This window comes from Nuphar pumila, chromosome 11 (assembly GCF_984573655.1).
Source record: "Nuphar pumila chromosome 11, dmNupPumi1.hap1.1, whole genome shotgun sequence".
NCBI lineage: Eukaryota > Viridiplantae > Streptophyta > Magnoliopsida > Nymphaeales > Nymphaeaceae > Nuphar > Nuphar pumila.
In genome coordinates this window covers 79,031,919-79,047,977 of record NC_143259.1, presented here as the reverse complement: position 1 = coordinate 79,047,977, position 16,059 = coordinate 79,031,919, and the positions used below count along the sequence as shown (strand labels likewise).

Sequence of the window (16,059 nt, the reverse complement as noted above, 5' to 3'; positions counted from 1 at the left end):
ACATATGCATTAATAGCATATTTACAAACAGGTATGCATGCATGGACAAACTTATAATTTTAATATGTATTTACATACATAATCACACCCAAAAAGATAACCATGTTCAGATTTGCATAGATTCACAAAGCAACAACGATGCATATGCAAATTTCCACTTATGTATGCATGTACCGCCAAATTTATTTACAAAAATCTATGCATATACTCATTATTACATCTAGATTTCAAGGTTTTACATGCTCTAAATCCGGGCTAGATTTGCGCATGTTGCAAACATGGCAAATCTGTCCCGGTTTGGAGATCCACAAATACAAGTACGTAAATATAAATTTTTCTGATAAATAAACTTCGAAAAAGATAGAACTCAAACTCTTATTTGAGTAAATACTTAGATTTACTCTTTCCTCATGTATTTTCACCAAAACATTGCATGAAATATGTTGAGATTAAGAGGTTTTAAGTTTAAGTTTTCCTAGACTAGAGGTTATTTGATATTTAATGTTTAATGAGGGACTTGTGTGTAATTTCTTTCTTTGGCCTCTCTCTATTTAACATAGAGATTAGCCCTAATCTTACTTAACGAGTTCTCTCATTCTTTACTGCTGTCTCTCTCTCTCTCTCTCTCTCTCTGCCTCGACTTCTGTGTTAGTGTTCAGAACTTCTACATGGTATCAGAGCCAGAGATCTCGGGAGCGTGATCGATCTACACCAACAAAAAAAAGGAAAAAACCACAAAACAAAAAGGGTCGGAAACAGGTGTGCTCATTTTTTTTATATATAAATCTGATAACAGATCTAGTGTCTGACTAAGGTCACGACATAAGTCTGTCATCAGATTTAAAGGACACGATGTTTGTGTGTCATCAAGATCAGGATATGACAATTTTTTTAATGGTGCCCTGAAGAAACGATTTTTTTTTTGACTGTCGTGATCAGTGTTGTTAAAAGCGTTGAGGCGTAGCGAGGCGCTCCACCAAAATCTGAGGCGAGGCATAAGCCTCGAGGCGCAAAGCGTAAGCCTCAAAAAAAAATATTTTTAAACTTAAAAAAAACTATAAAAATGATCTAAAATTATAAATAAATAAGAAATGCTTTATTGATGAAGCGCCAACCAACACGAAATAAAAAATCTCAAATAAATACGAAAAAAATATGAGATTAACATGTAAAAGTAGCATTAATGCAACAACTTGATCTATATAAGTATCTAATTGCATAAATATGAGCATTCATTCAATAAAAAACTAACATTAACAACAAAATGCATATTAGCACTAACAACATCATGTCATAATTAAAAAATGCATGTTAACATTAACAACCAAATGTTAATGTATTTGTCCAGAATTCTTTAAAATAAGAGTGTTAACATTCACAATTACAACTGAAAGTCCCAAAAAACATATAAATGGCCAATAGCTCTATGATATGAATTAGGGCCTAGGCTCTTGTTGTGTCTCGTCATCATCAATATTTAAGTCTTCAATATCATCATCTGAAGAATCCATATAAATAGGTTCTTCTTCATCTTCATTCTCTGACTCTTCATCATCTACACTTTCTTCATCCACGTCCTCAATTACTTCTTTTGCTTTTCTTTTTCCTTCAATAAAAAAACATGTATTAAATATTTAGGTTATGTAATTAAAAAAATACATTTATATTCATAGCTAGGTAAAAGGAATATAACTTTACCTCGATCTCTTGAAGACATGTCTTGCCTAAAACCACTTTGTGAAACATGAGGTGAAGTGACTTTTTCAATAGGAACATGCTCAATGGCATTTATGTCGAAGTTCGGATCCAACCATGAATCCTCCAACCAATTGGGATCACTTGGCAACACTGGATCTTCCTTCTCCACAATCCACTCATCGTCTGAGTCTATATGATCTAGACATATAGGGTCTTTGGTAGCCCTCCTCTTCATATTTCTCTCTCTTAATTTCATATTGTACATTACAAAAACCAATGCATTCATCTTCTCTTGTTCAAGTCTATTCCTTCGTTTTGTATGCACCTATAATTTCAAATCATTGATAATCAAATATAAGATAATTAAAATATAAAAATGTATTTCAAAAATAAAATACAAAGTCACAAACCAATGAGAAAGTACTCCAATTCCTCTCACAGCCCGATGCACTGCATGTCAAACTTAAAATTCGAATTGCAAAATTCATCAACTCAGGATTTTCGTGCCCAAATGAACTCCACCAATCAGCTGCATTCAAATAAAATAATAAAAAATTGATAAAAACATTAAGAATGTCATAATTAACAAAAACATAAAAAAATATTGACAAATAACAACATAATTGCAAACTTACCAGGACTTTTTAATTTTCTTGTTGTAACAGCTGCCTCTCTGCCAAACAAGCCATTTGCCTTTTTAAATGCATCGATTTGTGTTGTAATTTTCAACCGAATATTTGCATCAGAAACTAATTTTTCAACACAATCATAAAAGCCACCCATAACTTCTCCATCAGGGTTGAAGTTGTCAGCATAATGAAAATGTGGATTTAAATAATCGGCAGCTGCATGCAAAGGCTTATGAAGTTGCAAGTCCCATCGTCTATCAATGATATCCCAAATAGGTTTATATTTTCTTTGGACATTGTCAAGGTTTGAAGCAATTTCCTTCTTCGCTCTATCCATTGCCTCATACAAAAATCCCATAGCACGTTCATCTGCATCAACGAGTCGCAACACTTTGACGAGAGGTAGTGTAGCTTTAATTGCATATGATATGGCAGCCCAAAACTTATGATCATTAAGAACAATACAAGAAATGTTCTTAGCATCAGATTTCTTATAGTAATTAGATGTTCTAAAATTTGAAGATAAGAACATCGACTTTAACTCTTTCTTATAACATCCAATACTATGAAGTGTAAGATATGTTGTGGCAAAACGAGTGACGGCTGGACGCAGAAGTTCTTTCTTCTTTGTGAATTTTCTCATTAAATTTAATACCCATGCATGACTATAAATGTATCTTGTAATTTTTTTTGCCTTTTCCACTGTATCTTTAAAAATTGATATCTTTCCAATATCTTCTAACATAAGATCCAAGCAGTGGGCTGCACATGGTGTCCAAAAACATGTTTTTCCTGCTGTTAACATATTTCCAGCTGCCACATAATTTGGTGCATTATCTGTAATGAATTGCACCACATTACTTTCACCAACTTCTTTAACAACTTCTTCAAACAACTGACACAAATTTGCACCAGTTTTTTCCATGTCGCTGATGTCAACAGACTTCAAAAATACTGTCCCAGATGAGCTGTTCACAAGAAAATTAATTAAGTTTCTTCCTTTCCCATCTGTCCAACCATCTGCCATAATACTGCAACCAACCTTTGGCCACTCTTTTTTGAACTCTTTCAAAATTTCATGAGTACAATCTACCTCGTCCTTCAAAATCCACGTTCTGATCTCATGATAAGAAGGTGGTTTGAACCCTCGCCCATAATTTGCAATAGCTTCTACCATTGCACCAAAATATGGACTGTTGCAAAGATTAAATGATAAGGCATTTGCATAAAAAAATCTACCAATGGCACGACATGCATTTTTTCTTTCATCCCTTTTGAAAGCAGTGTTTATTGTGGTTTGCCGTGCTTCTTTGTTCACAAAAAGGTCCATAGGACCAGCTGCACTTGTTTTTGCATCACTACCTGATCTACTAGCTTCTTTATTCACATTATCGCCGGTTGATGATCCAAAATAAACACTTCTCCCGATATCCAACTTGGTTTGCTCTAACTCTTCTTTCTTTAGCCTCTGATCCTTTAGATGATTCTGAAAAAATCTTTTCACGTCATGTGGAACCGCTTCGCACATGCTTACACCATGCTTTGTGCCAGCTAAGTGATGTTTTAGCCTATAGATGCCTCCTGTAGTCTGTTTATGACAGTAATTGCAAATTACATGTCCTACAAGTTTAGGATCTTTAGTAGGATTTGGAACTTTAACTCCATGATCCCATCCTACATCTTTTGCCATTTTTCATCTGCAAAAATACATAACACAAAATATATATTAACATCATGCATTCTGCTGACCACATTACATGAAAACAAATGCAAAATAAACAATCTTGGTGTATAAGCTATATACGAATCCTAGAAAAAAACATAATTGACGAGAAAAAAATAATAAATATAATTAGGTCAGTTTTTTAATTGGGTCTCAAAGTTCATTCAATAATGCACACTTATAGCCACACACACACATAGTAGAGATAGAGTGGAGGTGGTTTGGATCCCAGATTTCTTCTCAAAAACAAAAAGAAAACACCAACCAACTCCGGAGATCAACCCCAAGAAATTGTGAAAATGTCGGAAAAAAAAACATATATTGAATATGCTAAACAGAGGTCACCATTATGTTTGAATATTTCAATTGTGTGTTCTATCTCAGTTTACACAGTAGTGAAAAGAAACCTACAACCCCACAATCTGTTTTAGTTTGCTTCATTATCCTATTGTAAAAGCACTCAAAACTGAGACTGTTTTCATACTCAAAGATGTGAGCCAATAAAAATCACAAATTAATTCAATTAAAATGGGTTATAGTGTAAAATATCCTATGGATCAACATCTAGATAGACCTAATAGCATCTTGAGAGATCCTTAAATAGTCAGTTTGAAGAAAAAGTTGCTTTTTATTGTTTCATTCAACAAATTTATTTCCAAAATGTAGGTCGGGTGGGCTCCTATACATCAGAAACTGATTGAAATAACCATACAACTGCTCCTTTATGTCCAACTTTTATCTTCAAGAGAAGTTGCGCTGAAGTGACCACCAACATGACAAGGGATACAAGTTCCATAAGAGCCTTTTCAGTTCCATAAGAGCATTATTGACGAAAAACCAATTCAATGCATGCTTAAACAATTCAGGACATCGCATATTTGATTGCACACCAAGAAATCATCATCGCTACAGTTATATGGACAAAAAAGGAAACCAAGGGACCGCAGTCATATGGATAAAAAATGACTACAATTATTAATAAAAATCTATTTCATATGGACAAATCAAACTATTTGCTGCAGTCAGGGCTGGGCTAGGACTGGGCTGAGCTACAAAAATGGATAAAAATCTATTTCATATGGAATCAGGGTTGGGGTAAGACTGGGCTTTTAAAAAAAAAAAAAAATTAACTGTTTCGGGAGGCAGGACTGGGCTACAGCCCAGTCCTGCCCCCCCCTAGATACGCCCCTGGTTAATAAAAAAAAACGAAAAAGCCATACCTGAAGGAAAACGATGATCGGCGACGAGTGGTGGCCGGCGGCGAGTGGTGGCCGGCGACAGCAGTGCCGGCGGCGAGTGGTCGCACGACGAGTGGTTGCACTGCGAGTGGTCCCTTCTCAGCAGAGGCGGTGATCGGCGAGTGGTGGTCGGCGACAGTAGTGGCGGCGGCGAGTGGTGGTCGGCGACAGCAGAGGCGGCGAGTGGTGGTCGGCGACAGCAGTGGCGGCGGCGAGTGGTCGCACGGCGAGTGGTCGCACGGCGAGTGGTCGCACGGCGAGTGGTCGCACTGTGAGTGATCCCTTCTCAGCAGAGGCGGTGATCGGCGAGTGGTGGCCGGCGGCGAGTGGTGGCCGACGGCGAGTGGTGGCCGGCGGCGAGCAGTGGCGGTGGACGAAAGGGGACGGAGTGGAGAGAGAAGGGGCGAGGGCTTTCCCTCGCCCCGAAGCACCTGTGTCTTTTTTAAAGACACAGGTTCTCGATCTTTCGAGAATACGGGCCCGGATCCGGGTCGAACTCGGGTCCGGGCCATCCGATGTTTAATGCGCGCCTCACTTTGAGGCGCGCCTCGCCTCAAGGCCTACGCCTCAAGGCGCATGAGGCGTACGCCTTGAGGCTGTTGCGCTTTTTACGTGCGCCTCAAGGCGAAAAGGGTCTCGCCTCGAGGCGAGGCGCGCTTTTTGCGCCTTGAGGCGCGCTTTTAACAACACTGGTCGTGATTTATATGTCTGGGAGCAGCAACTGTCGTGATTTTTATTTTCTACGTGTGCATATTATCGTTGGTCGTGAATTTGGGTGCCGAGTTCTTCTCAGATCTGTCATGATTTCTATTTTCTGCGTCTGCATATTATCGTTGGTCGTGAATCTGGGTGCCGAGTTCTTCTCAGATCTTATTTTGTTGTTCGATTTCAGAATATGAATATCAACAGTCGTGATTCCCTACTGTGTCGTGATTTTTTTTTCGTAACATGTGTGCTGTGAAAGCAACATGTTAATATCAATTGTTTTTCTGTCGTGGAAGCAGCAAGCGTGATTCCCTAGTGTGTAGAAAAATATTCTGTTTGTGTGAAGCTTTTATCTACTGTCGTGGGATTTCTGTGTTGAGTACAACTGCTGGTCGTAGTATTGGATGATGCGTGATTGTAAAACACGCTATTTTCTGTGTCACTTGTAGCCTGTCAAGATTTTATTTCTAGTGTGGCAAACTGTGTAGTCGTGGACTTGCCTGACGTGTGATTATAAAACATGCTGTTAAAGTGAGTGAATCTGATTCTTTTTGCAGCTGAAATAGAATTAAATATTTAGTATGGGTGAAACTTCGAAATGTGATTCCAAAATTGAACATATTGGGGAGTATAAGGCTTTTGCAAATCCCTTCTCATATGGCTCTTCTGTAAGGTTGAATGAAACTAACTATGCCAGGTGATCCAGAACTTTTATGATGTCGGTATCTGGACATCGTAGAAAACATATTTTGTTGGAAGACGAACCCAATGAAAAGGTGGGAAAATACGTTACTTGGGATGAAGATAATGACATAGTTATGTCATTGATCATGAATAGTGTCGAACCCCATATTGCAGATGGTTTAATTTACTATAATACAACCAAACAGATGTGGGACAATCTTCGAGATACGTACTCACAAGAGACTAATGTGACTCGTATCCTGCAAGTCGAATAGGAGATATATAATTTACAGCAGGGAGATCAGACCTTGGCCCAGTACTATGCCTCCGTCAAAGCTGCGTTTGAAAGACTCAATGCTCACAGGCCTTTTTGTTGTTCGAAGCAAAAGGATCATCAAGAACAGACTATGGTTGCTCGGTTTCTTACAGGTTTATCTTCAGAATTCTCTATTGCAAAAGTCCAAATGTTGACCGGATCAGATGTACCTACTCTTGCTGATGCATAGAATCGTCTGAGTAGACTTGCGATCTCTCTTCCACAATCTCAGGCTGTGACTCAGTCATCTGCTCTAGTTGTCTCATCTGGTTATGGGCGTGGAAATATTCAGAATATCAGAGGACGAGGTCGTAAACGAGGTATGGGAGGCAGATGAAAGCTTCAATGTACATTCTATGGAAAATCTGGACATTTAGAAGATTGTTGCTGGGATAAGCATGGTCGGCCAACCTCTTCTTCATCAAAGTCATATGCTCATAAAGCAAATGTAACTACACTAGAGGCAACAAATGTACATGATAATATCTCTGCAAGTGATAGTATCACCCTCAGTCGAGCAGAATATGATGAGTTGATAGCTCTTCGCCCTTTGAGTTCCGTCCCTCCTGTAGCCGGTGTTGCCTACTCAACAGGGAATCATCTTCATCCGAATGACAGTCAGTGGATTATTGACTCTGGTGCATCCAGACACTTATGTGGAAATTCGCTTGTCTTTTCAGATCTAAAGGATATTATTGTTCATCGAGGAGTCTCATTAGCCGATGGGAGTTGCTCACCAGTTGTTGGTCAGGGAAATATTTTTATATCCTCTACCTTACAGTTGAAAAATGTTCTTCATGCTCCCAACTTTCTTCAAAGTTTACTCTTTGTTAGTTGCCTTACAAAAGAACTAAACTGTAGAGTGATATTTGATCCGATGGGTTGTCATTTTCAGGATTTGCTGACGGGGAAGAAGATTTGTGGAGGCTATGAAGAAAATGGAGTCTACTACCTACATCATCCAGTGGGTAATGTTTATGTTGCAGTGGAACACTCATCCAGTCCTGTTCAGTGGCATCGTCGTCTTAGTCATCCTTCATTGTCAAAGCTTCGTTATGTCTTTCCTCAAATTCCTTTTACTACAACATTTCAGTGTGAAGCATGTCAGTTGGGCAAGCATCATCGAAGTTCGTTCCCTTCAAGTCAGAGTCAGTCTAGTCATAAAGTTTTTGAACTTCTTCATGCAGATGTATGGGTCCTAGTAAGATTCCTACTAGGACTCAGTGTCGATATTATCTTGTTATTGTTGATGATTTTTCTAAGTTGTCATGGGTGTTTTTAATAAAAGAACGATCTGAAGTTCCAAGTATTATCAAATCCTTAATTCTTAAAATAAAAACTCAAATTGAATCTGTTGTCAAGATTGTTTGCACTGATAATGCTCTTGAGTTTAAATCAAAAGTTCTGTTACGATTTTACCACGATCATAGCATTCAACCCCAAACTACCTGTGCCTATTCATCTCAACAAAATGGGGTGGCTGAGCGAAAACACCGGCACCTGCTTGATGTTGCCCGGACCCTTATGATTCAATCCAATGTTCCTGCGTTATATTGGGGTGATGCGATTATCACAGCTTGTTATCTGATCAACTGCATGCTTTCATCTTCTGTGGGTGATCATATTCCATTACATATCCTAAAACCTAATGCCCCACTCTTCTCTTTCTCACCAAAAATATTTGAATGTGTTTGTTTTGTACACAAACTTGGCCCTGACCGTGATAAATTAGTTGCTCAAGCTACAAAATGCATATTTATAGGTTATCCAAAAAATCAAAAGGGATATCGATGTTATGATCCTATTTATCGCCGAGAGTATGTTTGTGCGGATGTATCTTTCTTGGAATCCACTCCATATTACTCTAGTACCGGTTCCCCGCTGCAGGTTGATCCAGCTGAATCTTTTCCATTACCTATACCTCCTTTTCCTTTGGAATTTGTGCCCTCATTACCGAACCAAACTTTATCATCTTCACGATTTAATTATCCTCCATTGGTATATGTGCATAGAGCTCCACCTCCGCAAGTGCCTTCATCCTCTTCTTCTCCTGAGGTAAGTACTACTGACAATAGTGATCTTCATGATCTTGATAATAAGCATATCGCTCTACGAAAGAGGACACGACAATGTACCTTATATCCCATATCTCATTTTATCTCCGATGTCAGAATTGGAAATTAGATGAAAACTTTTATTTCAGCCTTATCTGTTGAAACTATTCCTCTGAACTATCAACAGATAGAGCTAGATAACCGGTGGAAGTTGGTTATGCAAGAAGAAATGAATGCTTTATTGTCTCAACATACATGAGATCTATTCCCCAGTGGATGCTGACATTGTTGGATGCAAATGGGTATATACAATAAAGTACAAATCAAATGGTTCTATTGAAAGGTACAAGGCCAGATTAGTAGCAAAAGGGTATACTCAGACTTATGGTATTGATTTCTTGGAAACCTTTTCTCATGTTGCACGGATGGGCACCATTCGTCTTGTTCTCTCAGTAGTTGTTCATCATGGTTGGAGCTTGTGTCAATTAGATGTGAAAAATGCATTTCTATATGGGGATCTATCTGAGACAATTCAAATGCAACAACCTCTAGGATTCGCGGTTGAGGGGGAGTGTCAGAAGGTGTGTAGATTGAGAAAGACGATTTATGGCTTGAAACAAAGTCTGCGTGCATGGTTTGAAAAGTTGTTTGAAGTGATGTCACACTTTGACTTTAATAGGTCAGCGGAAGATCATACACTATTTATCAAGAAAACTAACTCAGGCATAGTTGTTATGGTGGTATATGTGGATGCCATCATTCTTACAGGAGACGATGTGAAAGATATTGAAGCCACAAAGGCTCATCTTCAAAAACACTTTGTTACAAAAGACCTTGGTTCACTTAGATATTTTCTGGGTATAGAAGTTGCCAGGAGCCGTGAAGGGATGGTTTTATCTCAACGGAAGTATGTTCTTGACTTATTAAAGGAAACTTGAATGTTGGGAGCTAAACCAGTAAATATTTCCATGGATCATAAAGTTCAGTTGTTTGAAGAAGGGTCAAAACCGGTTGATAGCAAAAGCTATCGCTCACTAGTAGGGAAGCTACTTTATGTAACTGTGACCAGGCCGAATATTGCTTTAGCAGTAAGCAAAGTTAGCCAATTTATGGACAAACCAACTGAGGTACACTGGAATGCAGCTATAATGATTCTCAGGTATTTAAAATCTTCTCCTGGAAAAGGGTTATTATTTAGGAAAGGTGGAACTCTGGAGATAGTGGCCTATTCTGATGCTGACTATGCAGGATCTGTAGTAGATAGAAAATCTACCACAGGATTCTGTGTGTTTCTAGGAGACAACTTGATTTCATGGAGAAGTAAGAAACAAAATGTGGTTTCTAGATCAAGTGCAGAATCAGAATATAGGGCTATGGCCCAAACAACTGCTGAATTGATGTGGGTTCGTACTGTTCTTCATGATCTTCAGGTGAAGGTTTCCTCTCCTATGACCATGATGTATGATAACAAGGCTGCCACATATATAGCGAACAATCCTGTCTTTCATGAGAGAACAAAACACATTGAGGTTGATTGCCACTATGTGAGAGATATGGTTCAAGCTGGTCATATCACTACCAAATATCTAAAGTCGGAGGACCAAGTTTGTAACGACCCCAACTCCTACCTTTGAAAAATGCGGAATATTTTTTTTTTTCTAAGAGTCGCGGAAAACTTCCCAGAGACCTAGGGTCCCTACAGTTCCAATTTCAGTTGGATAACCACACACCACAAAGCAACTTACATTTATCAATCATAACTAATCCACTGAACTCTTTTATTAATGAATCAATAAGAGTAATATGTTCCATGTCAAAAGTGAAATATCAAATTGCCGGAAATCAAAAGAACTAAAAGAAAATAACAGTAGAGCCACTCTGTCCGTAAGTGAAGCCGTCTGACTTCACTGATCACTGTGCCTGGGAAAAACCAATAAAATAATAGGGTCAGAAATCCGAAGAATTCTGCGTACAGGTTTCCCTAATGAATCAAATAAGGAAAAGAGCATAAATAAGATTCATGTAATATTTTAGGAAGTTACAACTATAACCAAATTATAAGGCAATTAACCAGTAATGCACAATAAAATAAACATTAAGCATAAGAGAACGCTAAGTAATTAACATTAATTACAACTTAATCAAAAAGGAAATTAAATGCAACAAAGATCAACATCATGCAATGATCAATGTATAGCAACCAAGTGAACATGTAAACATGCATGAACTAATGCATAGTAAGAATATGCATGATTTATGTATAATGCATGAACCCATATTATCTTTCATTAAATTCCCCCTCTTTCCATATGTATGTCCTATTAAATGCACACATCCTTAAGTTCCTCTTTTAATTACAGTGACCCGCGGATACACCAAACGGGTACAATCCCCGAGGTCAAGTAAGGTTCCCGGGGTAGCTTCACACACAATTTGTATTTTATTACCGGGTTCCAAACTCAGCCCTCGACCGATATCAGGAAACAGCACCATCAATCAGAACCTTGGAAAACAACATCCAAAGTCGGGGACACCAGGGAAAACAGCATCCACTGGCGCCACTTTCTTGGTATACCAAAACAAACTCACAGCTGTAACTAACACACCACTCCCGGGTAAAGTGGCGGATTCTCCCTAAAACCGTGGCCAGGAGAAGAACCTCAATATCGGGTTCAGGGGCAACAAAACGCACACGGAGTTTTTGTATCCTCACGGTTTCCCCTAAACCGCAATATCCAAGATTCCCACGCTAAAGCAGGGACATCAAGGAGAAAGTGAATTACACTGTTCTTTGCTTTCTTTTATCTGGTTATTAATTCATTTCCTTTACATTTGCAAATTTACATGCAAAATTAATAACATAAGCTTGCACATCAGCATGCTAAGCTTTTTCACGGGACCACAGCCCGTGATCACATAGAACAGTGTGGTAAAACAATAATATCACCTTTGATTTGTTGCAATGCATCAAAAATAACTAAAATAGAGAACAACTGGTTCTCGAGGCTCACCCAGCCTCTGATGATCCAATTGACCATCAGTGCATTCATAAGCAAAAATCATCAATCACATGCCTCTCTGCATAATTTTCCACATGCTTTTCGATGCATATGTATGACAAAAATTAAAGATATGCATGAAACAATAATATATTTATGCATGTGCATGAGTTCACTATTCATGTGCATGTGCTTTTATGAAATCATTTCATACACATGCATTCATTTATGATTCATAAGTACATGTGGACGTTCAAGCAGTATTATATATGTTACACACACATCGATTTCATGTATGTATATGCACTTAAACAATTTTTTTTTCGATAGCATAATACTTAGGCATGTCAGATCAAATCAAAGCACATGAACAATCTCATTCATAACATGTATTAAAATTACCATACATGCATATAACTAAATCTGGAAATTTAACTTGCAAATTTAAAGGTCTAGCTCTAGAATCAAAATAACACTAAGTGTTAAAGTATCCACGTAATATATATATATATATATTTTTGTGTAACATTTTATTCATGCACCCAAACCCATTTCCTTAATGACATGTCATGCAAAGAATCTCAAATACCTGTAGAAGAGTTGGTGCTTGGCTTGTAGTGGATAATACCTATAAGTGAGGTTTTCCTTTGTAAATATGATGTATGGGCCTAGCAAGTCTTTGGTAAATATACATGAACACCTTTATATTTCTAGTAATATTCCCTGAAATTTCCAGAAATGAATGAAGCACTGAAACTCCTCATGAAAACCACTTCAATCGAAGCATCATTAGGTATTTGGAAAGTTGAATGTGTCAGAGGCAGCTGCTGTTAGCCATTAGAGACAGACTTCAACTGTTTGTGAAAAGAAAATCTGTTAATAGGATAAACAAACCCATGAAAAACAAAAATTTCCAGGACACTTATTTTAAGGTCTTCCGGTCTGGTCTTACTAGAAGGGGTGTTACATGATGTATCTGTTGTGCATCTCAAAGGGATAGTTAAGTGGAGTTTCCATTGACTCATGAAGAAAAAGTGCCAAAGTTTGCTTTGTTATCCAGTATTTAGTGAATATTACAGATCATGCTGCATCATCTTTTGTCTGGGAACACCAAGACTAATTCAATCATGCTGATATGTAGCCAAAAGATGGCAAGCAACATGCACAAAATAGACAGGTTATTGGGTTAATGCACATTATCTTCTTGAGTGTTATCTTTTTTTTCTTTTCTTTTTTTTTTAATCTCAAATGCATACTGGTGTCATGAAATTTTAGTTGCTATTTAACTGAGGTATATTTTCTCTGTACTTATCAAGGTATTTTGTGTACGATGGACTAAAGCACTCATGCATAGAGAACCAGCATTACTTATACTGAGTTAGTGACTTGGTTTGTTTGTTCCTTTGAAAAAAAAAAAACAGGCCAGCATAACATACATTTACCCTTATTCTTCCCCTTGAATATATGCAAAAGCCAATGCCTGACATGGGTGCCACACGACCTTGCTAGGTCTGTGCACCCCCTTGCCATGCTGCCAAAGTATGGCAGTCAGCCGAGACTCCCTCGGTTGGCTGCCAGCCATACCCATCACTCATATTTTAAAAGTTTCATTTTAAACTTTGTTTAAAAACAAAAATTGTTTCTTGAGAGTAAAGGTTGCTGCCCAACAGTCTGGCAGTAACCATAGCCCTAAGGCTCAGTCTGCCCCACGTTGGCCGGACTGTTGCCTAACCCATACCTGTTTTTCTTTTCTTTATGAATTAAAATCTCTGGTTTACTATACAAATACCTTCCACAAGCATGTTATTCCATAATAACTTCCACGAAGATGAAAAAATACATGGATTTCATCCATGGATCTTAGAGTAAACATCTAGATTTACTCATCCCTATGCTTTTACACCAAAATACTTACATGGAAATCGAACCCATGTTCGTTTTCCTCACTTAACCCAAAGGAAAAACCCGTACCTTTACAATCCGATGTTTTGGGGGTTGCGGCTGATGTGAGGAGGCGAGCTATTCCACCGGCCTCGACTGCTCCGGTGTCGTGATGGTCGCACGCAAGGGAAGAGACAACAAAAGGGGCTGCCGTGGCTGCAGCCTTCCGGCGATCTTCCACCTCCCCAATGCTCGCCCACACGAGAGAGAGAGAGACGAGGGATAGGAATCGGGGAAAGAGACCTACTTGGGACCCCTTTTGAAGAGGAAGGCCCGGCGAAATCGGAGCCCTCTTCCCTCCAGCGGCTGCGCTTCAAGCCCCCCTTTCTTTCCTTCCGGCGATTTCGGTTAGGGTTCTCTCTCAGAACCCTAACCCCCCCCCTCTTTCTTCCTTTGTTTCAAACATATCGGGCAACCCTTATCGGGTTGCCCCTTTACTTTCTTTAAAAGGGCTGCTACAGGGTCATGGGGTGGGGCTCGGGTCCGGACCCGAGACCCGTGACCCGACTCCAATCTGTATGGATCCACAAGTTGGATCCGAATGGATCCAACTGTGGATCCTCGGATAAGTTTTAAAATTTAAAATTTTATTTAATTTGCATTTCATAAAATTTTAACCCCCAACAATATGGATCCGCAAGTTGGATCCAAGTGGATCCAACTGTGGATCCTCGAGTTTGCTATATATATACATATATATGTATATTTCTATTTTATTAATAATATTAATATTATTTATTTATGAGTATACACACATATATATATATATATTTAGATATATATAAATATATACATATGTATATGGATCCGGTATATGGATCCCATACCCATCTACGCATCCCTATTGAATGATTATTCTCCGAATTATTAAATAAATTAAAAATTATTGTACTTATACGTATATATCAAATTTACGAGGTAAATGTATGCGGAAAACCCCTTTATGGGTCCTGGATCTGAAATTTGGATCCAGGCCCAATTTGCAAAATTTTATAAAATTTTCGGGTTTTACAAAGTTGCAGATATGTTTACAAAGCCTCTTACTAGACCAAATTTCTCAAAATGTTGTGACAAGCTGAGCATGATTGATATCTATGCTCCAGCTTGAGGGGGAGTGTTGAGATTAAGAGGTTTTAAGTTTAAGTTTTCCTAGACTAGAGGTTATTTGATATTTAATGTTTAATGAGGGACTTGTGTGTAATTTCTTTCTTTGGCGTCTCTCTATTTAACATAGAGATTAACCCTAATCTAACTTAAGGAGTTCTCTCATTCTTTAATGCCGTCTCTCTCTCTCTCTCTGCCTCGACTTCTGTGTTAGTGTTCAAAACTTTTATAAAATACAAATCCATGCTCTTTTTCTCATTCGAATCAAGAGAGAAACCCATACCTTTACCGTAGATCGAAAAAGAAACAAGATTAATGGTGGAAAATGCCAGACGATTGAAGAAGATAGTCCTCTTCTCTTTTTCTCTCCTTCTCTCTCTTCTTTCTTTTTTCCTTTCTTTTCCTCTCTTTTTCCTTTTTCTTTCTCTCTTTTTTTTTATCTATTTATAAAGCTCTAGATGGGCTAGAGAAGAGAGTGCAGCACCAGCCAGAACTCTCTTCTCTCTCACCTACTTTCTCGTATCTTTCGAAACTCTTCAAGTGTTGACTTTTCAAAGTCAAATATTTTTAAAAGTCTTTCTTAAAGCTACTAAGGCATGAACAAGGGCTCTATAAAGAGTCCCAGACTCTCTAAAAAAAATTCGGAATTAATTAAAAGTAATTAATTAATTAATATTATTTATTAATAAATAAATACCTAGAAGCTTCCAAAAATCATATTATTGAACTAGAACACTTCTAAAGTGATTTTACATGGGTTTAAGAGCTCTACTTAGAGTCCTAAACAATTATCGAATTAAATTTTCGGAAGCTTTCAAAATTTACCAAATTAACTTGGGAGGCTTCTTAACATTAATAAAACCCAATTTAAAGGTTTTTGATGAATTTAAAGTTGGAAAAATCATTGGGTATGGATTTGGATCTGGATCAAGATCCAAGATCCACTTCAAAAAATTAAATGGGTCTTG

At 38.1% G+C, this 16,059-nt stretch overlaps 2 protein-coding genes across 7 annotated transcripts in view; one reads left to right on the top strand and one right to left on the bottom strand.

The window, feature by feature from the left end:
• LOC149822441 (S-adenosyl-L-methionine-dependent methyltransferases superfamily protein) overlaps positions 1–16,059 on the top strand; it is a 147,236-nt gene that overhangs the window by 28,226 nt on the left and 102,951 nt on the right. The gene's annotated exons all lie outside the window — the stretch shown is intronic.
• LOC149822442 (uncharacterized) lies at positions 1,213–4,032 on the bottom strand. 2 transcript variants are annotated; one of them, XM_089980928.1, is made up of 4 exons: positions 2,334–2,531; positions 2,109–2,227; positions 1,699–2,023; positions 1,213–1,606 (listed from the first exon to the last, which is right to left on the bottom strand). In XM_089980928.1, the coding sequence occupies exons 1-4, from the start codon at positions 2,479–2,481 to the stop codon at positions 1,437–1,439; spliced, it is 762 nt and encodes a 253-aa protein (XP_089837054.1). In that variant the 5' UTR covers positions 2,482–2,531; the 3' UTR covers positions 1,213–1,436. The 2 variants fall into 2 exon arrangements, with proteins under 2 accessions (XP_089837054.1, XP_089837053.1); XM_089980927.1 differs by lacking the exon at positions 1,213–1,606 and having other exon boundaries at positions 1,708–2,227; positions 2,334–4,032.

Excerpts from the sequence above, each read along its gene's own strand:
- LOC149822442 (XM_089980927.1), bottom strand. The coding sequence starts at position 4,017 with ATGGCAAAAGATGTAGGATGGGATCATGGAGTTAAAGTTCCAAATCCT. Across the intron at positions 2,228-2,333 it reads AAGAAAATTAAAAAGTCCTG|CTGATTGGTGGAGTTCATTT; the intron begins GTAAGTTTGCAA and ends ATTTGAATGCAG.